The sequence below is a fragment of the Corvus moneduloides genome, chromosome 4, assembly GCF_009650955.1.
Source record: "Corvus moneduloides isolate bCorMon1 chromosome 4, bCorMon1.pri, whole genome shotgun sequence".
Taxonomy (NCBI): domain Eukaryota; kingdom Metazoa; phylum Chordata; class Aves; order Passeriformes; family Corvidae; genus Corvus; species Corvus moneduloides.
Genome location: NC_045479.1, coordinates 8,132,815 through 8,156,187, shown reverse-complemented (window position 1 = coordinate 8,156,187; position 23,373 = coordinate 8,132,815). Strand labels below are relative to the sequence as shown.

General features: G+C 41.4%; 1 protein-coding gene across 2 annotated transcripts in view; it reads right to left on the bottom strand.

Moving 5' to 3' along the window:
- Positions 1–618: 618 nt before the first annotated feature.
- FBLN1 (fibulin 1) overlaps positions 619–23,373 on the bottom strand; it is a 77,937-nt gene continuing 55,182 nt past the window's right edge. For both annotated transcript variants that reach the window (XM_032106849.1, XM_032106850.1), the window contains exons 15-17: positions 21,954–22,096; positions 19,969–20,100; positions 619–1,784 (exon numbers count right to left, since the gene is read on the bottom strand). In XM_032106849.1, coding sequence (XP_031962740.1) covers positions 1,645–1,784; positions 19,969–20,100; positions 21,954–22,096 — 415 coding nt within the window. In that variant the 3' untranslated portion in view covers positions 619–1,644. The remainder of the gene's footprint in view (positions 1,785–19,968; positions 20,101–21,953; positions 22,097–23,373) is intronic.

Here is a 23,373-nt window from a genome sequence, read left to right as displayed (position 1 = left end):
AGAAAAAGGCACTGTGGCCATGGCATGAGCATCTCCATCCCTGCCCAGCCAGTGAATACAAACATAAATAAAATTTTCCTACACAATGTGTCTTAACACCACCACAGAATACAGAAAAGTCATGTGTCAGCATCCCTGTAAAATTTATTTTTGGACTGCTAAATCCAAACTGCTGAAACACTGCTAAAGGGTTGCTAGAGGTTGCTAGAGGCTCGCAGAAATGTCCCTCAGAGCCCACACTTGTCTTCTGCCACAGCTGCCACCTGTTATTTTCTGCATCAATAGCATCCTCCCAAACAGACCTAGACCACAAACACTCATTTAAAAAGTAAAGGTAGCAGGATCACACTGACCTTAAAGTTCACCCAGTTCCAACCCCCTGCCATGGTCAGGGACACCTTCCCCTAGACCAGGTTACTCCAAGCCCCATCCAGCCTGGCCTTGGACAATTCCATGGATGGGGCGGCCAGAGCTTCTCAGGGCAACCTGTTCCATACCTAGTGCCAATAAAGACCAAGGAGGTCTGGTTTGAGTGGGGAATATGTATATCATGAACTTGCTTACAAAAGCTGTATCATGCTGTTTTCCTGGGAATCAGAAACCATGGCATACTTCAGAGTATTTCCATCTGACCTTCTTTATTTCCTCATATCTTAACAAACATAACAAACTGAAACATGGAGTTATTTCTTTCCTGTTCTGTAATAAAAAAGACACATTATTTTTATGGCCAGAAAATACATTAAACATTCATTTATTTGTGAGATTTTCCTTATAATATTACATATGCCTTGGTTTGGTGCATGGGAAATGTACAGTTTAACATGCTAATTTTATTACCAATTTTAAAATGGCATGGAGCTTGATAACAGACAGGAGATAAGGTCGGAGTTTCCCGTGTATTGCTGAGTACTGGTGAGATTGGAATTTAGGCAATATGCTGTGTTCCTGTAACAGATTAATTTCAATGAGAGGTACTTGTTTAATTGGAATCAAACAATCTTACAATCAAATAATAAGTACCCAAAAAAAGGAGCATTTTTTTAATATGTGTAATAGCTTGTTAGTCTCTAAGTATTTCTAGTTCCTTTTGCACTTCCTCTGGTAGCTGCAGCTGAGTGACACTTCTTAAATATCCAGGCTGAACTTTTCAGGCGTTAATAGCAATTCTGGGGGCCTATTTAGAGGGCCCAAAATGAACTATTTATCACTCTCTGACAATCCTCCTCAAGGTAGTTAATTTGAGGCGAAATTATTAATCCTTATCCAACTTCCTCCATCCAAAGAGACCATATACTCATCCCAATGAACTCTGACATCTGTTTTGTTCCACAGCCTGTCATTCAGTTACCTGGACAAGGAGCAATAGTTGAGATCTGTCCAAACATTTAGAAAAATTTTAAATTCCACCAGGCAGCTGAGCAGTTTTACACACTACGTATTTATACAAACAACTACATCGGGCTCACCTAATTTGCTCCACCCTATGTCTAATCAATGTAATAGCTTGTTACTTGTCTTAAACTATAAACCAAATATTTAAAAATAAAACAAAAAAGAACACTATTGGGTTTTAAAAACAAGTATATGACATAATAGCTTGTGGTAATGTTTCAGGCTGGAGCACTTGCTTGTGGGTGTCCCTCAGAACCAGTATTCAGACACGAAGATGTGGACGTTGACGATGTTGCGGTGAGACACCACCCCACCCATGACGTAGTTCATCTCCAATTTCAGGATGGCATGGAAAGGTCCAATTATGGGTCTCACCTGGCGAACTACACCTGTTGGGACAGAAATAGGTTGCTGAGATTAGCAGGAGAATCTAGCTAAGTCTGGGGGAGCTACACCACCTTTGGTGTTCAGTATAGCCCAGGGAAAGGTATTTTATTTATTGGGTCTATAAATAGCTTGCAAGAAAGCTTGCAAAAGAAGGATAAAATAAAACTTTTGAATCAAAATACCTCAAAGATCTATAATGAGCACTAAGATGTTGCGAATGGCAAAACCCTCTTATATATTCTGAAATCAGTAATTTTTTTTACCTTTTAATTGGAGACATAAATTCAATAAGCATGCTGTGACACTACTTTTACATAGGGCAGAAGGAGATTTCCCTGGGTAACCCAGAACACACATTGCTCATGAGCACACCTGGGAATGCCATGCAATTCCTGGTATCGGGTTGAAAACCCCATTTCATTTGGAACAGTAGAAGCTATCTGAAATGCATTGGTAAAATCAACCCTTCCCCTGTGAACATCAGAATGACACCCATCTGTCAATTATTAGTGTGCTGAGTCATGGATGGGCAACCCCACTGGACACAATGGGAATTAATTTTAATACGGAAAGGGGGTATCTCTGCATCTGCTCCTATGTCATCCTCATGTAGATGGTGGTCATTCCTTCACCAGCATTGGGGTTTGATAAGGAAGGAAGCAGTAAGGGAGAAGTAAGCTGTGTCTTCCAGGGCTCCAGTCCTGTGACTGGTTTGCCATGGAGGAGCCCCAGTGCCAGGATGGAGACGGCCGGAGTCCTCAGAGGGTGGCAGGGCAGGGCTTGTCCCACTTGCCAGCCGGGCAGCAGGGCAGGCCAGGGGCAGCCACATTCACCCAGAGACCCAGATCACAGCCTGGCTCATGGACGATGCTGGGCCAAAGTCAAACTGAGGAGGCAACATGTGGGGCAGGGTCCAGAACAAGCGGACCCTGGGCTGTTATACAGCCCTCTTCCAGAACTGCTCAGGCAGGGCCTGAAGCGGACATTGGGCTCCTGGGCTCTGGGCAGGGTGCAGAAGAGGACCCTGAGAAGGCACATCTGGGTCATGAGGAGTTATCTGTGCCTTGATGCAATGTGGCTACACAGAACAGTGATAAAGCTTCAGACCTACAAAACAAAGTCAACTCAAGCTTTGCCGTTGACCCCCAAGGCTGCAGATCAGGTCCTAAACATACTCTCACTTCTTGTTTATTTTCTGGGCCTGGTGTTACAGAGTAGGCAGCTACCAAACTGCTGTCATCTGAAAAGGACGTCCCCAAATGTCAAAATCACATGAAGCCAAGGTCAGCCAGCAGGCACGGGGAGTCTGCTGGGGACCTCCCTCCACAGACACCTCCTTCTGACAACAGACTGCTCTGACAGGGTGTTTGATTCAGAAGGAAATGCACAGTTTAAGGAAGGATGATTTAAGATGTGCTCCTCCTGCATGCTGGGGATTATGTTTCACAGCACACCAGTACCATCATGGAGTCCCAGCTGAGCTCCTACAGCCATTCCCTATGAACACACTGGCCTGAGATCTGATGGGAGACATAAATGTTTGCTTGTGCAGGCTGTCAGCGCCTTTTCCTAAGGCAGTGATGACATTACAGTTCTGTCCTGTTCAAACACTAACTAATATCTTCAGCATGCAGTGAAATTGCAAACTTCTCACCACAGTCACTTTGCCTGCCATATTTGATGAATACACTTTTTAAGCATCCTGCCCCCTACAATTTATATGCATATATATATATACTTATATTTTATTTTCTTTAGTTTTCTTGGCTATTCTCCTGTATCTTATAAAAATAGCCGGGCTTGGCAGATGATGTATTGAAACAGAAAAGCCTTGCTAAAATTGCCCTCCCTTTAGGGTAGCACTTAAAGCATTTTGCTAACAACGCATCACATTGTTGCAGGCACTGCTCTAACTGAGAACCACGGAAATGCACAGCATTGAAATCACTCAGTGCTGGCAAGCTTTAACTGACCCTGTGAGCAGCTCCTGCACTCATCACTAAGCCTTAGAGAGCAAAGGCTGCTGGTTTCATTTAGCAATCCTATTATAGGATTCTACACTTTCTGTGCTACTCTACTAGAGTCTACTCTACTCTGGAGGTGGGATTGCAAATTGTGTTTTCTCTGCTGTGCTATGCCACAGTATGGCAAACATTTGCACATCACTGATGCAGCATTCAAAGCCATTAGTAATGTTCTCATTTCTGTTGAGATGCATCGTGCTAACAGGCAGGAAAAAAGGTGCAACAGGAAAACACTACGGTCCATGTGGCAGTGCCTTTTCACACAGTTCGCTTGCTGCGGTTTTAAAATCCAGCCTATAAAGTGGCTTGAGAAGTGAATGCCATGCATGCTGACAGCTATATTGAAGCAAGAAATTGAGGGAATGTAGAAGGAAACAATACTCTGACAATAGTTACTTCTACAGTTTGTTGTGCCAATGCTCTAGATGATCCTGAAATGACCACCACTGCAGGAACTATTTCACTTCTCTCCCATTAAATGAATGAGGATGATACAGGATGACACAGGCAGGTGGCTTTGTGCTACAGTGTATGTGTAAGGATGCATTCATTCTGAATGGGTAGAATGAAAAATGAAGAGTCAGGAGAAACCCTTGAAATGTTCTACTGGACAAAAGCATATGAGAGGTTTGCTGCTCTTGGCAGATTCATTCCTTGAGAGCTTTGCATTTTTGTTTTGTGACAAGTGCTAAAATGGAAAACCTGAGTATTTTTCTCCACCAAACTCAAGGGAAAATGCAGGTGGAAACCATGCAAGATGCTTCCTGTGTCTGATTCTCTGCTGTCTCGTACCTTTCATGTCACCTATGAGGGGAGGCATAGCTCTGCCAGACCCAAACAAGACCAGCAGTTTTGGGCTGACTCACACAAACAAAAGACTAAAGAAAAATCTTGTGATCCAGGCCTGGTCCATGTATTCACATATGTGGCTCAACGAATCAGTCAGTATCTCAAAAGCGTTTAGCCCAGGATACATTTGAAGAAGCCACATGTTATAATTCTGTATGTTTTTAAGTGACATGGATTTGTGAGATACTGCAACATTTGCATAAACATGCTGTTTCACTATCCCTTTTGGCAAACTGGTGGGTCCAGATTTGTGGTCTGGCAGGTATCAGCTGAACACTAAGTATAAAAACATCCCTTATAGTAACAGGAAGGTTACAATTTTTAAATGCACTGGGAAGTCAGGAAATGTAAAAATTAAGCAGCTGGTTTTTGATCTCTTTTTTACCTAAGTCCAAAGTAGTTGGATGGAGCCACTCAGATTTGCCATGGAGATAACTGCAGACTGGTACTTGGTCCTGGACCACTGTAGAAGTGCCCACTGTTCTGTGAGTCACTGTCCGCAGGATGTCAGGAGCACCAGTGGGGCTGATCAGGAAATTACTTGTAAACAGAGGGCTCTCACATACCACCATTTGATCCTCTCAGGGACCGAAGCTACAGGCTCTACCACTGACAAAGCAGGTGAGTTCATTTAAGCAAGTTCACCCCAATTCTTTTCCAACAATATCAGACTTCAGCTAGGTTAGCATAGAAGAAGAGGAACAACAACAACAACAACAGGGTGAATGCTTGATTATGTATTAACATGGAGATTCCCCCTGCTGCTGAATCCAATGTGATGGGCAACCTCAAGCACCTGTGTTGTCTTCCTTGCAGGCACATCTACCAGTGTTGGTACCCTCCAGTCTGATGAGCTGCTGGTGCTGTTCATTGTCTTTGGTCCATAATTTGTGACCCAATACAGACTGAACTTGCAGAAAATGTCATGTGTCATGGGCTAGGCAGAATGCCTTCCATGATCTGTGCTTGGATTTGCTGTTTTGTTAACTAAGCACAGATGTCATTACACATCCCAAATCCGTTTGGGTATCTTCATGATTTGCTGACCTCCTTCTAGAAAAAAAAAAGATTTCTTTCTCTTGCACACTTTTGCCCTTATTGTAAACAGGATCTATGGCAATCCTTTCCACCTGCTGATCTGTGAAAGCAAACAGCCTCCAAGTGAGAGGCAGCAAGTTTTTGGATGTCACAGTAATGGTCTGACCATGGCCCAACTCCTAAAGCTTTATAATTAAAACCCTGAGCTACTCTCCTGTCCTGTTTCTTCTTTCTGTTTTGTATTTTGATTTTTTCTAAGGTAAAGCATGTCACCATGTGTAGTGAGGATGATAACCTAAATAATATATAATACATATTTTTAAGTGAGAGCAATGACAACAGCCAATAATCTGAGTAACTGTCACTGACTTACTGAACTTTTGCTTATCAGAGAAGATGGGATAAATAAGACAGCAAGGATAATACTGTTAATATTCCTAAGCCTTTCAGCAGCATTTCTAGTATTTTAACCAGAGAGAATCATAGAATTGTTTAGATTGGAAAAGGCCTATAAGATCAAGTCCAGCCATTAATCCAGCACTGCCAAGGCCATCACTAACCCATGTCCCCAAGTGCCACATCCACACATTGGTTAAATCCCTCCAGGGTTGCTGCCTCAACCACTTCCCTGAGCAGTCTGTTCCAATGCTTGACAAGCCTTTTAGTGAAGGAATTTTCCCTAACATCCAATCTAAACCTCCTCTGGCACAACTTGAGGCTATTTGCCCTTGTCATGTCTCTTGTTCCCTGGGAACAGAGCCTGACCCTCACCTGGCTGCACCCTCCTGTCAGGGAGTTGTAGAGAGTGAGAAGCTTCCCCCTGAACCTCCTTTTCTCCAGGCTCAGTGCCCCCAGCTCCCTCAGCTGCTCCTCATAAGACATGTTCTCTAGATGCCACAGGTATTCCTTGGCTTGTCTATACCTCTTTAAGATATCATTACAGTTCTCTGCTTTGAAATATGTGAGACCCTCAGGCAATTCACCTCTGTGTTTGGTTTCTGCTTGTACTTCTGCATTAGGCAGCTGATTTGCTAAGAAGCTCCATTTTCAGCTGAGGAGAAGAGCTGCTGTTTTGTTACCACATTAACTCATTCTGGGTGACAAGTCCCTGCACTGTCATGCACTCATATCTTGCCTCCAGACTCCTAATTCTGACTTCTATGCTAAGCTCCTTAAAATGCTTCTCTTTAAAAAAACCTTTCTTTCTCTTTGTTTCACTGCTAGCCACAAAATCTGCTGCAATTACACTCTCAGGGGATCTGGGTCAAGGTGTTCCTCACACCACATTTGCATTTCCTCTAGAGGAAGTTCCTCTAAGAGGGATCACCATGGTGTGCAAAAAGCAAAGCAAAACCAAGCAGCTTATTTCCATACTGCCATAAGAAAATACTGGTTTGAGTTCATAGAGAGGTTGCAATATGTTACATTTTATGGTTCAGAGGTGAAGCTCATAGGATTTTCCACAGGGATTGATTCTTGAGTCTAGTCAAATATTTACATCTGTATCATCATTAGGAGCACAGAACAGACATAAATTGCACCCATTCCTGAACAAGAGAGCTAAATTTTTAAGGCTCCCCCAAAAAATCATGCAGAGAGATGTTAGCAGAGCAGTCAAGGAATCAGAGGCTGATAGTGAGGGCTGTACATGGTGACTGCTGGAAGAGGGGATGTGCTGCAGTAAACTCCTCTTGCCTTGCCTGCATATACAGGCATATGTATTTGTATATATATAAACAACCCCAACTGCTGCCAAGTCAAAAGTTATTCTTCCAAATAACCTGTGGGCTACGCTCAGGGAAATACAATAAACACAGTTATCAAAATTGGAATCAATTCCCTCAACCACATTTCAAGCTTTGTGTTAAGTAACAAGCACGAGAGCTCTTGTTCCTCTTGTCCCCTTCCCATTGCTTCCCCCATGGGGTTACAGCTATATTGTTTTTTCCAGTCACCACATACCAAAGGACAGTAAAAAAACACCTTTTTCTTTCCCTTTGTGCTCACAGCAAGCACACAATGTCCTTTCTGTGACTCTTCTCAGGAGGCAAGTTAACAGAGAGATGTGTAACCAACAGAGGTTGGTTACTGTCGGGTGAATCCAGCAGTATTACCCTGTTTTCACTAGTGCAACACTTCACCCTTGACGTTATAGGCAAGTACTAATTTAGCAACTTTTTCTGGGAACAAACAATCAATTTAGGATAATTTGCTATTTTTTTTATCATTGTTTAGTTGTATGATCTGTGGTCAGCTGAAAACTGACCATGAACTGAAAAAATGTGGGATGTATGGTAAGGAGTTACTGAGAAAGCATGAAGTGATGAAAATAAGAAAATTCACTTTTCTGAATCATTACTCTATTGTTAACTTATTAATCATGTCCTAAATAGAACAAAACACACATTTTTATTAATTCTAAGATCTATTTTAAATTAAACACTCTGTAAAAGCTATGTAAAATAATAAGAATAGGATATATATTTGAAATACCTAAGGCAGCCAAACAAGTGCCATGGTTTTGTGGTGAACATAGTGGTGGTGCTGGGTTGACGGCTGGACTTGATGAGCTTAAAGGTCTTTTCCAACAAATGATTCTGTGATGCTACGAAGTCTCATCATTTGCTTTTCCTTCAAAGTAAGCACATGCTGCTATTCAGGCTATTTTGGGGTTTGCTTTGGCCATGCACTATTAAAATTAACTTTCATGAATCAGAAACTAATATTGGTAGCAATATATGAATGTCTAGTCCTCATTAGATAAATAAATCCCATGTGAGATAAAGCATGTCTGATTTTCCCCCTAAATTTCCTAACCTTTGGGCTATGACAAGCCTGATGGTAAGTGAAAGCTTAAGCTCATCATGAAATAGAATCACAGAGCCATAGAATGGATTGGATTGGAAGGGATCTTAAAGCCCATTCAGACACACTCCCTGCTGTGGTCAGGGACACCTTCCACTATCCCGGGTTGCTCCAAGCACCATCCAATCTGGCCTGGAACACTTCCAGGGATGAGGCAGCCACAGCTTCTCAGGGCACCCTGTGCCAGGGCCTCATCACCCTCACAGGGAAGAATATCTTCTGTATATCCAGCCTAAATTTCCCCTCTTTCACTTTTAAACCATTGTGAACCCATTGAAAAGTTCTCCCTTTGAAAAGAAGCACAGGAAGGATTGTCAAGAAAATGTGCTATTACATGGTGAGAGAGAGTGCTGTCTGTTTTCAGATAGAACTTTTGGGATGAGCTGCTAGTGACACCTACATGAGAGAGATTTCAATGACACCAGAAAACCCCACCTTATAATTTTTCCTCCAGCTATTTTCCTCGTGCTTTAAATGGATACTTGGAACATGAAATGATCAGTTGGGAAAAATTCAAGCATAAGAAAATGTGATGAGAGCTGTGGAGCTGGAACATAAACAGAGCTGAAACTCAAGTATATATTAAATATATACTTTCTATTAAACTCCAAACAATCTCAGCCTGTGTTCTGAAGTCCTGCATTTGGCTGTTCCCGGGTCTCTGTTTCCCCACAAAAAAGACCCTGGTCCTTCTTACAGGCTTGTCAGAAATGAATAGTCCTAACTACCACAACACAACAGTAACTACCCCTTTCTAAGTAATGGATCTTTGGGTATCACAAAGGAGGTTGCTCCTCCTGGAACCTACAGCTATTGTGTGGCTGTTAAAGACAAGGAGACCAAAACTCTGGCACACTGGTGGTAATGTGTGGTGAACAACTTTTTGAGGGGGAAGAGCTTGTTTATGAGATTCCCTTAAGCAATACAAGACCAATCTTCTCATGTTAATGCAAGATCTTGGACTATAACTTCAAGTTTTCTTGTCTCCTGAAGGCTTTTTGCTTTATACTGCAGGCCAAGATTTACAAAATTAACAGTAAACATCTCAGCTGTATCAGTGTTACTTAGGAGAGTTGTCATAGTTTCAGAAAAGATGTTCAGGCAATTAGGAAATTTTGGACTAGAGAAACGATCCAGGCAGAGACTATTATAAAAGGTAAATTGATAGCATCATTCCAGAAATGAGCAGGAGGAAAATGAACCCAGACATGAATTAATGTTTCTTTGGATCAAATCATAGACAAGGAGTTGCAGGTTAGGCTTGAACACCAAGCACTCTCAGTCTACAACATGTAAATGCATATCTATAGTGTGAAGCTAAAACTACATAGCCAATTTTTGGCTCTTCAGACCTTAACTCTAAAGAAGTCACCATAAGATTTGTCATTTCTTTTTCAGTATTCATTACAAATATACAAAGCTCATCAGTAGGGTTGGAAAATAATTCACATCCTGATCACAAACAGAAAATACATATTTTAGGCTATTTTAGCAATTTTTTGTTCTGTAAAAAGCTTGGCATTGAAGTTTAATTAAATTCCTTTCCTAAAGGCTTCTACTTATTACACAAAAGGTTGTGCCAGAGTAGTGTTTTGGTGCAGCGCATAAATTGCTCTGCCAACATAGTTACTCGAGTACCTACTGACCGGGGAAGTGCTATGCCAGGGAAGTGAATCAACCTCTAATTGCTTAATGTGTCCTACTGTTGCAAATGCAATGCTCAAACACTGCACATCAGGGAATGTCGCACTGCACCTGGAAGAGTGAGAGCTGCCTTTGCTGGGCCTCCCGAGGTTCCTGTCAGCCCATTACTCCAGCCTGTCAAGGTCCTTCTGCTTGCCAGCACAACTCTGTTGCATCATCCCTGTCCAGGTGCCCTCTGGCCCCTGATGAAGACAGTGGCCCCAAAATCAACCCCTCAAATGGACTATTGGTGACTGGCAGAGAGCTGGTCTGCTGATCCCAACCCTACGAGCCTGGAGTTCAGCCTTTTTCCAATCTATCTCACTGTCCACTTATCCAGCCTACGTTTCCTTGGGTTGCCTGTGAGGGTATTAAGGGAGATGGTGTTGAAAGCCTTACTAAAGTCAAGATGAGCAACATCCACTCTTCTCATTAATCCAGCCATCTTTTTGTAGAAGGATGTCAGGTAGGTCAGGCATGATTTCCCTTTCATAAATCCTTGCTGACTGCTTCCAGTGACCTCTTTGTCCTTATGATGTTTGGAAATGGTTTCCAGGTAGATTTGCTCCATCACCTTCCCAGGGACTCAGGTGAAGCTAACCAGCCTGTACTTCCCTAGATCCTTTCTGGCCTTCCTGAAGATTGCAGTGACATTTGCCTTTTTTCATGGGAACTTTTATTCACCACAATCTTTTAAAGATGTTGAGAGTGCCTTTACAATGACATTGGCCAGTTCCCCCAGCACTTGTCCCTCAGTACCCGACCAGCACCCATGGACTTGGTTATGCCCAGTTTGTTCAAATGTTCCTGAACCTCCTCCACTGAGGGTGAGTATTTCCTGCTCCAGCTCTTCCTCTTGCTCTGAGACCCCCAGGACTCTGGAAGGCCAGTCTTATCAGTAGAGAATGAGGTGAAGAAGGCATTGAATACTTAATCTTTCTTCATGTCTTTTGTCACCAGTTCTCCTGCCACCATAGGCAGCCTCACAGGCATTATTTTCCTCCACTCCTCTCCAGTTCATGACTGTGCCTAAAGGAACAATCTAGCTGTCAAACTGCAGGCATTTCCCAGACCACCAGATATCTGTCTGCTGACTTCAGAAAGTTAATGTATACTTGAGATTCCTCCATCTCTCAAAAGCTGAATAGTCTCTTTCATTTTCTTTTTTTTTTTTTTTGTGTGTGTGTGTGAGAGAAAGCTACCTGTGTTTCTCTCAATTATTTGTCACAATAACAATGTGTCTCCTGCTATGTGGTGTTCTATAGTTTCTGATATAATCTGTTTTATGAGTAAGTGGCTTCTCTTTGTAAAATGAAATATTTCTTGGTAATCATCACTTCAGGCATCAAATCACATACAGAAAAATAGCTCTGAAGTTATCATTAATCCTTAAGATGCCACACCTGACAAACATAACTATAGTGAAAGGATTCAGAAAACTCATTAATCAAAATACAAGTACCAAAATAGATTTCCTCTTGCTTTGAAGTATATTGCCGTCATAACATTGTGAATTAGACCTTCATCAAGTTTGATGGTGAACACTTCACAAAATAAAAGTTTTGGAGAATCAAGTTAGAGTTGGATGTTAACAAGGTTTCCATGCTGCTGGAGAACTGCTTCAGAGGAATGTGGCTGGCTATACATATCTTTGCTGAAGTATCTGGGGACAAGATTTTCAAAAACATACTTTTCAAACATGAATGTCCCAGATGTTTAATTAGGAAAAAGGCCTATTTTTCAACTGTTGAGCAACCAAGGGCTTATAAAATACTTCAGAAGTAAGTTTGGACACATAAAATTCACTTTTATAAGCTATATGACACTCACGGTAGTTTCACTGTTGGTTTAAGCTGATCAAAAATAGTGGTCCTGTTATATCCTCCACCCCTTGCCTTGGATTAACACCTGAAAAATCAAAACCATAGCTTGCCACACAAGCACTCATCTGACCACAGGGTGGAGTGTATGCTCAGAGGTGGACAGGAGAAGGAGATTTCCCTTTTGAGCACCAACAAAGCTCCGTAAGACTGAACACAACCTCCATGTTCCTCCTATTGGGAACAGAAAGGCAGCAGTGTCCAGTCACAGTGAGTACTGCACTAGTGGCATGAACAGGGCTCCTAATGACCCAGGCCAGCTGGTGCAGTGCTGACTGCAGTGGCACATTACCCTGGGATATAAAAATAATATATACATGTGTGTGTCCCTGGAGCAGTTCAACAACCATTATCCAACAGTGCAGCTCAAGGCAATACTGGGTGCTTCACTGAAAAGTGTCAAAGAGGACCAGGGGCATGTCAAGACACCCCTCAGAAAAACAGTGTAACCAGGTGAGCCATGCCTGCAACCACAACCAGCACCTCTGGCTCAGATCTCTCCCATATGCAGAAGATCTGTGGCCACTGGAATCATTTATAAGCCGCGTAAAGGCAAAGCTCTCTTTTAAAGACTGCTTAAACAATTGTCTAAAACTCTTCAGGTACTCACAGCCTTTGAAGTTTCCACCCAGCGTACGAGTGTTAGTTTAAGTTTAGCTAAAACTGAATCTGCTTCTCTCTTCCCTTTTGCTTCAACTCCAATGAAAAAAATGAAGTTACAGTACAGGAATTACATTTCAGTATGTAAAAAGGATCTTTCTGCATTATTCGACAGATCAGAAATATAGGATTCAATTTATTATAAATTCAACAACTCCATGAAGTTTAATTTCATTAACACTTGGGTTTCTCTAGAAAACTTTGATTGCTGAAATGCATCAAATAAAGAGTCCATAAAGAGGTGTCATATTAATACATTTTTGGGCCAGAAACAAATGGTGAATATTTTCAAAGCTATTATCTGTCATATTGGACCATATGGAGCCTTGGTATTATAAAAGAATTAAAAACAATCTTTGATTTTACTGAGGTTTGGCTAGTTTACAAATACTGTGATCTTTATTAAGAATACTAAATAACTTCAGAGAGATGTGCTCTTATCCTGGTTTGGCAAACTCGAAGTGCTTTTAGATGTCTGGTTTGCCTTCCAGCCAAACCTCGCAAAGGGTTTCAATGTTGACAATGCTGTGAAATCACTCATGCCTAAAATGCAGTAACTATACTTGAAGTAACCTCATTAAAAAATAGTTTCCATCATATATTTTTTAATCTTTCCTGTTCCACTTTAAGAATATGAGGTGCTCTATGTGTTAGAAGACCCTTACATATTACAAAAACAGGTGGAAAAACTTCAGGGATGAATGTCCAAAATGTGAAAAATCACATCTATCAGTCCCCTGATCCTTTATTCCCAATATGTTATTTACAGGGGCCTTCATGTGCATCATCACAGACATGCAATGTCTCCATTTAGTGAGAGTGGCTGTGTTCACCCCACCTGTCTCACAATTGCAGTATTCCCATTCAGCCGCACTTGGATCCGCGACACCCGGGCAATTAATTATTGCAACCCTTGTGATAAAAGCATTTCTTGGCAAAGAGCCACAATTACGGCACACAGCAGCATATGGCTCTGTGATTTGATTTACCATGGAAGAAAAAGTACCTAATCCTGAGGCTTTGGCACAGGAACCCTTATAGAGTGCTCAGTCTTCACCTAGAGGCACCGGCTCTGCTGTTCCTGTTTGCAGAACTGTGACAAGGGAGGCTTCCTGTACTTTAATGTGCGTCAATTCCTGACCAGTTCTCAAGGGCTGAAATAAGGGGTCACTTCACCACATTTGGCCCCTTTAAAAACTAAAGTTAAGATAGGGCTGTTTTTAAGTGAGCCAGGCATCTGCATATCATACTGGGAAAGATTTACGATACACCTTGGGTCTTATCTTCCTTTTCCATTTTTATAGGGTGTGTAGGTGCTGCTGCAGGAATAAGATGGTTGCTATCAACACACAGACTCGGATACAGCAGCAGAAGCAGCTGAATCACAGAATCATTAAGACTGGAAAAGATTTTCAAGATCATTGAGTCCAACCTTTGACCAAACACCGCAGTGTCAGCTAAACCAGAGCACTGAGTGTCACATCCAGTCATTAATCAATTGCACATATATTTCACCCTTGGAGATCATCACAAAAGGAGGTCTTTGACTACTCTGAACTGGGGCAGGGCACCTCAGAAAGCTGGATTCACACAGACATCTCTCTGAGGAATTGCTATAGTATGTTTCTTGGTGTACTGGATTTCAAATCTGGCTTTATTTGCTCATTTATGCAATATCTCAGCCCACTGTTTAACATGAATACCAGAAAATGCATGCTATGAAATCTGAACCAAGGACTTTGGTGCCCTTTGCTGTCCCTAACTCAGTCCATTTCTTTCCCAAGGTGTCAGGTTTTATACTTCACAGTTCACAAAACTTCATCAGAGCTGCATTATAATTTATCTGCCTGCTGGGCCTTATGGGAACTATAACCAAAGATGGTCTGTATGAATGGTTTTGTAATACCTTGCGACACCCGAGAGGTGACATGAACATAGATCAAGGAGGAAGGTTGCATTAACCAGATACTTGCAATGTGCTAGAATGAAATTTGGCATTAGGAATGTTGTTCCACTCGAGATCGAGAATCATTCTCACCAGAAAAGCACCTTCAGCATTTCTCAGATATGAAACAAAAATTTGCCTCCTGCTCAAGGTGCTCCTTTGCCCCCAGAAGAGCTCTCCAGCCTCAAATTTTTCTGGAGGGGAGGGAGGGTGTTGAGCGATTTGACTACTGAGCAGTGCAGTCAGCAGTATCCTGAAAGGGCATGTTTAGGCTGTAAATCTAGAATCCCGTTTACCAAATGGCTTTTGGGCACCCTCATCTCAAATGCACAACTACTAATTTCAACAGGGCAACCTGGCATAGAGAAAAACTCACAAAATATTCTTTTCTGAGGAGCTCCTCTTGTGAGAGAGGCAAGCCTAGAGATGAAACCAGAACAAAGATACTGAAAGGGACCGTGTCTTTTTCAATGTACAGCTGCAAAAGCCTGTTGAAAAACCTACTGAATTATGTCCTGCTCCATGAGCTTGCTGGTAATGACTGGCCAGCACCAGTGTTGTATGGCCAGACACCATTGTTGTTTCACACTAATGACATTATAATCACAACAAAATGTTCCTATTGCTGCTTACTTTCTAGTAAGAGTTATCCACATGGGGAGATAACAAGTGTTCTCTCTCCTTGCCCCTGCACACAGCAGAGTTTGCCTGGATGCCCTGGCTCTGCCTACACCTCCCCTGCCTCACAGAAACCTTACCCAGATGTAGGTGAACTGCTGCTTTCAGCACCAGCTGTGCCAGGAAGCCCACATCAGTCTGGGAATCTTATTTTGCTGAACACCAAAACGCATGCATGGTAAGAGCCAGCCAGTCTCTGGCCCAAAGATAAAGAGTCTGGAGTAACAAAGGAGACAGAAGCTGAGGGAAATGTGAAGGTACTTGCCTGGCAATGGAGAGTGGGTCCAGGGACAAAGTTCAGAACCAAATCTTTTGCAGACCAATGACTGAATTTAATGTCAGACCATACAAACATTTGCATGGAGGACTGTAGAAAGACTTTGCCACAGTGCGAATGGCCAAACTACTTACAAGATACAGAACTACTACCCCTGTGCTAAGGACAGGTGTCACGAAAGTCAAACAAACCTCCAGTCTCCTTCTTCTGCCCCCAACTAATATGGGATCTCACAAGAACACTTGCTCATGGTACCTGGTTTTGTTTTTCTTCTTGATCATTTTTGACAAGTTTCTCCTCAGACTCTGGAACACACTAAACAATCATGATACCACAGTAGAAATTAGACTAGTGATAAATCCAGCATAGTGCTATCAGTAGTTGAGATACTTTCTGTAATGCTTCAAAGGTAACATCATGAACTGTCACCCACATAAAGGAGGTTGGACATTCAGGACAGAGACAGCAGTGTAAGTTGCAAATAACAATGGAGAGCAGCAGTACGTATCAGTGTAGATACAAGTGCATTCAAGCACCAGCACAACCCCCCAGAGAAACTCTATGGTGACTTTTTATAGCTACATTGGCTATACAGTATGTTTTCCAGAAGAATACCACCATTCTGCTTTATAGGTAAGAATACAGGCTTAGGTTATTACCAAATGCAATATGGAAGATTTCAGCCTATCAAAACTACTTTTAGCTGTATTATGAAATTTTAAAACCTTCCTGAAGTTTACCAGACTACAAGGTGGGATTACTGTTTCAAAAAATGAATGCATAGCTGAAGGGGAAAGTGTTTTATAGCAACTGATAATACCTTAGGCACTGATAGGACATTTTTGCACAGGTTGAAAATGCATTCTTCATTTTTCACTGACAGCTGGTTAAAGGAGGAATGCAGTGAACAGTCTATAAAAGCTTTTAAAAAAACCAAGCCTGGATAGGTCTGCACTTCTGTTTTTCTCCTACCCATGCTAGCAAGTCATGTGAGGTCGTTAACAGTATCGTTTGGACTCGTTGCCACCTTGGCCTGTACCCACACCAGGAAACAAGAAGTCTACAGCACTTCCTGATCCAGGAAAGAATGGGGATTTGCATCTCTTTTTAATACAACAGGGTACAAATATCAGAAGCAACTTTTTATACAATTCTTTTTCATCAGATTGCATGAATTCTACACGCTGCCTCTTCAGGAGTCTGGATTTCATTCCTCCTCTTCCACTGAAAGATACTTTCTGTAGGTCAGCAGAGCTACTTTTGGAGTTTGTTCTTAGCTCTTTTGGCTCCTCCATATCTGGTAGTGCTGATCATTGATTCCTGTTTGATATGTTTTCTTTCCTTGATTTTGCAATACTGTCCTTGCCTTCTTCACCTCCCTTTGGGCCTGCTTCTTCTACATATCCTTTGGGAGACTGTGTTCTTTCTTTTTGTAACATTCCCTGGGGCAGGGCTTTCCTCTGCTTCTATTTTCTTCTTTTATCCCCCTCACAACCTGCTCCTTCACACTTATCTCCTCCAATGACCTCAGCTGCAATCTCTCCATCAACAAAGCACAAACCAGCCTGATCAGCCATTCTCCGTAACTCAGCTTCCCTAACATCTCCCTGAAGTCTCAGCATCAGCTTAAAGGAATAATGGCTGAAACTGGTAACCTGAATCTTTTCAGCTCAAAATTCTCTCTCAGTGTTGAAGCCTCCACTTTTCCTCTGTAACTTCACCTCTGACAGCTCCTCCCTCTCTTTAAACCTTTCCCAAAAGAGCTATACCTTTTCACGTTTTTTTCCCCCTGTTGCACTTTTGAGAGCATCTTGTTCTTTTGCATTCACACAAGCACAGGCTAGATGCAGGTCCTTCATAAGGCATCATGTCTCTCCTTATTTGTGACAACCTAGCAAAAACTGTGTTACTAATGAGGGTCTTCTGGCAAGTGCATCTTCATCTTCAGGAAAGTCTGTCCTTTCTCCCCCACTTTTCCCAGTGCTCCTTCCTTTCTTTGAATTCCTTCATTGGCTTCCTCTAGTCTGATATTGAGTCAAGGTTTATTACACTGAGGTCTTTCAATAATTCTTGTAATACTTTTCCTGATTTTTTCCATATACTCTTATGCATTTCATCACGCTCTGAACTAGTCTGTGTCTTTTCTTTAACAGAAAAAAAAAACAACCAACAAGAAGCTTACTGTAGAAATTTTCAATCTTTTCTCTTGTAGAGAAAATTAGTCTTGTAAAAAAAAGATATCTGGTGATCTAATTTCCATTAGCAGACAAGATAGCTCTGATATTCTGGTCATTTCTCCTGAAATAGTACAACAGAATGAAACATGCTTCTTGCTACTTTTACCAATGCATTTATGATTTATTATCAAAATAATGTATTCTTTCTATATAGGCAGCAAAAGGACATTAAAAAGTATGTAGTAAAAAAAAAGATTAAAAAATATGCAACATGGATCCCAGAGGCATATGTGGTCATCGAGCATGATGGCCCAGGTGTGCTCTCCCAGAAGCGCATAAGTTGCTGTTTGCAACAAGTTGGAACATGGTAATTGCAGAAAGATTCCTGAAAACCCAGCTGTTACTGGCCTAGCTGGACATTTGCTCTGCTAGAGTTGCTATGTTCCCCACAATTCTGACATCCCTGTACCTTAGTGGGATAACCACTAAAGCTTTCTGATACTGTCTGTGCCCTTCATGGTTTTCCTCCCTTACACAAACCCATCACTTTCTTTACAAAAGGGACTCACTTTGTGACCTCTCACGGACTAGGATCCCACCTTATTTGTCTTGAAAACTTCCCAGCACTTTTTAAGGAAACACCTAACATTCTGATTATTAATAATAATAAAAATTATATTATGATGAGAGCAGCAGAACTGCTGCCAGCAGAATTATTTGCAATCCTAATATCACACATACAATGTGCTGTCCTGAACCTCTGCCCCTCCAGGTAATATCAGCTGGGGGGTTGTTTTGATTTTCCTTTTCCAGTTCTGCTGTAGGCAGTTTTCTTTGCAGCTTCCATTCATTAATCTCAAAGTACTTCTACATAGAGGAATTAATTAAGAGTCTTACACACAAGAATTAATTAAGACAGTAGTAGGCATGTTTTATCATCTCCATGTTGCACAGGGGGAACTGAGGTGAAGAAAGAGTTACCCAATTCTTTCACAGACCTGGGAATATACTTGGGCAAGTATCATATTTTCTCAATTCAGTGTATAAGAACATCCTTTCTTTCTTTACAAAGTGAGGAAAACAATCCAGTTTACCAAGTAAAATACCACTGACACACAGTCCTGTTCTTCAAAATGGAAACACTTCCCTCAGGCAAATACCTTGGCCAGTCGAATTTCCAAACACATCCTTCTTTCTTATTTCAGACAAAAAGAAGCACACGGCACGAAAAGCAAACTACTGTAACTCCTGTGGGATCTGATAACATTTATACTCTGCTAAAGAATTGCTCCAATACCTGAAATCTGTAATCTTATCATCCTGTTTTAACAGACTCTCCCTTTTTCTCAGCATTCACATGTATACTTCTGTTTGATCAAGAAAGAAATAGAAACCTAATGACTTAGGATTTTTATCTACAGTCCATAAAACCTTTGCAGAGCTGATGCTATGCTATCCTGCTTCTGAAATGCACCAGTGCCACCTTCAGACCACATGAAATAGGGCTTTTTCACAACCCTCCATATGAAAGCTGCAGTGATTTTTCTTTTCCTCCAGACAAGTCCTGCTGAAGCACATGTATAAACCTGAGCAGAATCTGCACATTCACATACCGAAGCAAAAATATTCACTGGGAACAGTGGTCCTTTATTTTCATAACTAAACATTAATAAAGAGCAATGAAATAGTGCTTTTTAATACCTGGCATAAGAATCCCAGTGTATTCCCCTGCCACCGCCTGAGCAGCGCCCATTGGGCAGAACAGCACATCAGCTAAGACCTGCTCCTGCCCTCCACCTTAACATTATTTGCCAACTGCTCCTGGTTACATTAGGTCCCTCATCATTTCAAAACTAAGCCGTTTGCATTTTTAGTTAGAGCCAGTTCTGAAAAAAAGTTAAAATACTTCTCAAAAGCAAAGAATAAGCCTCTGGTATTTTGAATAAAAAATTATCTGTGATATTAATTCAAATTACACATTTTGGACTGAAGAATATGAAATTAACACTGTCTTGAAAATCAAGGTAGAAATTAATTACTTGAGTTAATTTCTTTGACCTTATCCTACAGTATAGTTGAGAGAAGAAAGCAGGCAAAAAACACTACTCACCCACTGTCATACCATCCATGTAACGCTTGATGATATCAAAGGAGTCTCTTAAATTTCCTTCTGTTATGTCAAATATGATATCTGCCTGGTTGGCCGGATATGTAGGTGTGATGGCACGAAGAAAAATAATCTCTGCAAGTAAAGAGTATCACAGAATGCACTGACAAGTATCTGAAAACATTACTGAAGAATCCAACAGAGTTTGGTCCAAAACGTCTTGTCCTCAAAGTTGGTGGAGGACATTCCCGTCCTTTACCACTCCCAGTTTGTCCTTTAAAATGGAAAGGCAGAAGATCTAAGGGAAGCGAGGATTTGGATAGATTTATTTTCTCCTCCTATTTCCACCATCCAAGCGCCCTGAAGCCAAAACACTCTTACTTTTAAAATCCAAAAAGATGCTCTTAAAAAGCCAATCAGATTTCCAGCATGTACGCAAAGAGGACAACATCAAGGATCCACAGGCTGGGCTAAGAAAGGGACCAAACAGATAAACCTCTCCACTCTGATTCCCCTAGGCAGTTACACAAAGTATTGCCATTACAAATTAAAGAGTCCTTTGGAGTACTGGAGGCGGTGTTTAGGTTTAAAAATAAAAGTGAGATTATTTTCAAGTCCCTTGTGAGGGATGGAGGTATTATTACTCTCATTATTATCCTCACTCTACAGATGATGAAACTAGGCTTGGAGCTGTAAGAATTCACCTGAGGCCATGCACTGAATTACAGTTTACGTCTTCTGGGCTTCAGTAGTAATCTCAGATCACTAGGTCTCATCTCTTTTTATTAAAACACGAGGATGGACTGATGAGGTTTGGGAAGCATCCTGGGCCAAATCCTTAGCTCTGCTGCCAGTACACCTGGTGAAGCTGAAGGGGTGTGTATGGGAGCAGAAGTGGCCATGGGGCATTTCTCCATTCCTGGTGAAGCAGGGCCAGCCAAGGCCTGAAACTGGCCTGACAGAACCTACAGGAGCTCTACATCAGTGGTTAAATTGTTCCTGTTCGGGCAAGGACTGGGATGTCTCTTTCCCCACTCCAGCCTGGTGCAGAGGGGAAGAATCAGCTTTGGCTTTCATTTAGGACAACTTTCTGAAACAGCAAGTCTGAGACTGTGGGTACATCAGAAAGGAGGATTTAGGGCCTTTAGAAACCCCTACAAAATAACCTTTCTTACCTCCATGCCCTTCTCTCTGTGTCTGTGCCACTCAGTAAGGTGCTGAGAGCAGCAGGGCTGCAGGCAGTCATCCCACTGATGGATGCATTGCCAGAAAATTCATACAAATGGCAAGGAGCAAAAACTGGCTCTCGATCTGTAAGTTTTTCGTTTTTATGTGAACTGAGAAAGTGAGTGTGATCCTTATGAAACTCCAGGACTTACAAATTCTCAGGTACTGCAGAGGACAGCCACTCACTTGGGTGCTTTTTGAAATTCTTGTCTTAAAAACTTTCTGCCCTGTCTTTGGAATTTCTCTTCCTTTAATCTATAACAAACAACACTTTGTTCATAGGTCAAAAATCAGCCAGTCACAGATCATATACTCAATATAATTTATTTTGTGATTAATGTCTCCATGTAAGGTTTTTATTCTTGGAACAAGTCACCTGTCAGTTGCAAACAACTGGTCATAGACAGATGAGAGAAATATATTGAGTACCTTGTTTATACAGCAAAACCTACAAACAAGGGAAGAAAAAATGTCATGGGGCATATGACTATTGTGTGAGTAAATGTGGTACGTGGGAATTCAGAGTCAGTATTTCCTTAGACTGGGAAGCGGTATGAGTTAGAGATCAGAATTATTTTCTTTCCTCCGTAAAATTAAAACTCCTGGATATCCAAGGTTTTAATTAAATGAATAGTACCCTATAATTTGGAGCTGTGCAAACATTTACTGCACCGGTAGCGAGTCTGGCTTTAGGCAAGGATTTCCGGTGGAGGTTTTATATGTTGTAGTCTATTAAATGGAACAAGGAACAAACCACTTACCTTCGGGTCTTGTAAATTCTCTGAACGTGGGCAGTGAAATGACAGTGTGGGAAATTGTGTGGACTGGATCCAGCAGACAGTTGACATCATTTGGTCGACAAGACTTAATGCAACGGATGGTATCTGTCTTTTCTAGTCTGACACTAAGAGAAACCAAAAAGAGATTCATATATAGACTGAATATTAAATACTTTGTGTTTTGCAATCTAGGGAGCTAGAAACTGTAGTTGATATAAGCGTTGATTCTTCATCTCACAAACTTAGACAAATGCATATCATCAGAACTTTATGACCCCTGAAGAACTTGGTTTGGCTCAGACTTGCAGTCAAAACCCCCTCAAACCCAGTTTTTCAAGCCAGGCATGTGAAAACAAGGAGAACTGTAGTGCCCAAGAGGCCATGCAATGTCCCTTTCCAAGGACAAACAGGACCAAACAATGAGACCCATACCCTCAGCTGGCCTGGTCTCAGCAATTTCAGTGGAGCCACATTTACTTGCACAAGCCTTTTTTACTCAGTCATATAAAGCAGACAGAATCGTTTCTATTTTAGAAAAATCTGGCATAAATATGTAAAGGGCCAACTTTCATGATTTTCAGTGTAGCAAGGGCCAGAAGAGCCTTTTTAAAGTCTGTTTTTTCATACCCTCCCTTTCCATCTGAGAGAACTGAGAAAACAGAGAGGAATGGAAACAACGGGAGGAAAAAAGTTAACCACATTATTTAAAACCTCAAAGGTTGAATTCTGAGTTTGGGGAAATGGTAAGGGTCATTTCATATTCCATCTCAACCAGCTGCTCATTCAGCCTTGAAAGTCTATTAAAAAGTTAAATGACTTCTCACCCTTGTCCACTAGAGTGAATTTAAAGTCACTTACAGTTCAAGAACTTCACACAATGCGCGCTCTGTGTTCATGAGAGATGAAAGAACTGTGCTAGGACTTAAAATGTGACTAAGCCACACAAATGATGTCAACTTTGACCTGCCCATTTCTACATATTTCTAAGTGGAAAAAGAAAATACTGCAGCGTCAGAGGGGGGGAATTAAAAGATTAAAAGTGAGAAAAAATTACTGAGTTAAAGGGAAACAAAAAAAGGAAAGATTTAGTTTGTCATGTACCTCTAAAAACAAACAGTTCTTGCTCTTTTCAAACGTGTGATTCCAGTCCAAACCATCTTTTTTCAGGTGTTTATGGCTTTATTAATAATCAATATATCAGTAACATCTTGTTACATGCTCTCTACCTCTGCTCATCAAAGAAAATTAAGCCAAACATGTTGATACTGTATGAAGCTAAAATAAGGGGAAAACACGAATCAACATCAAGGAACACATGCTTCAACAGATGCGAACTGGCACAGTCCACCGGGAGGCAACAGAGCTGAGTTAACGAACACCAGCTGAGCCTGGTATTCACACC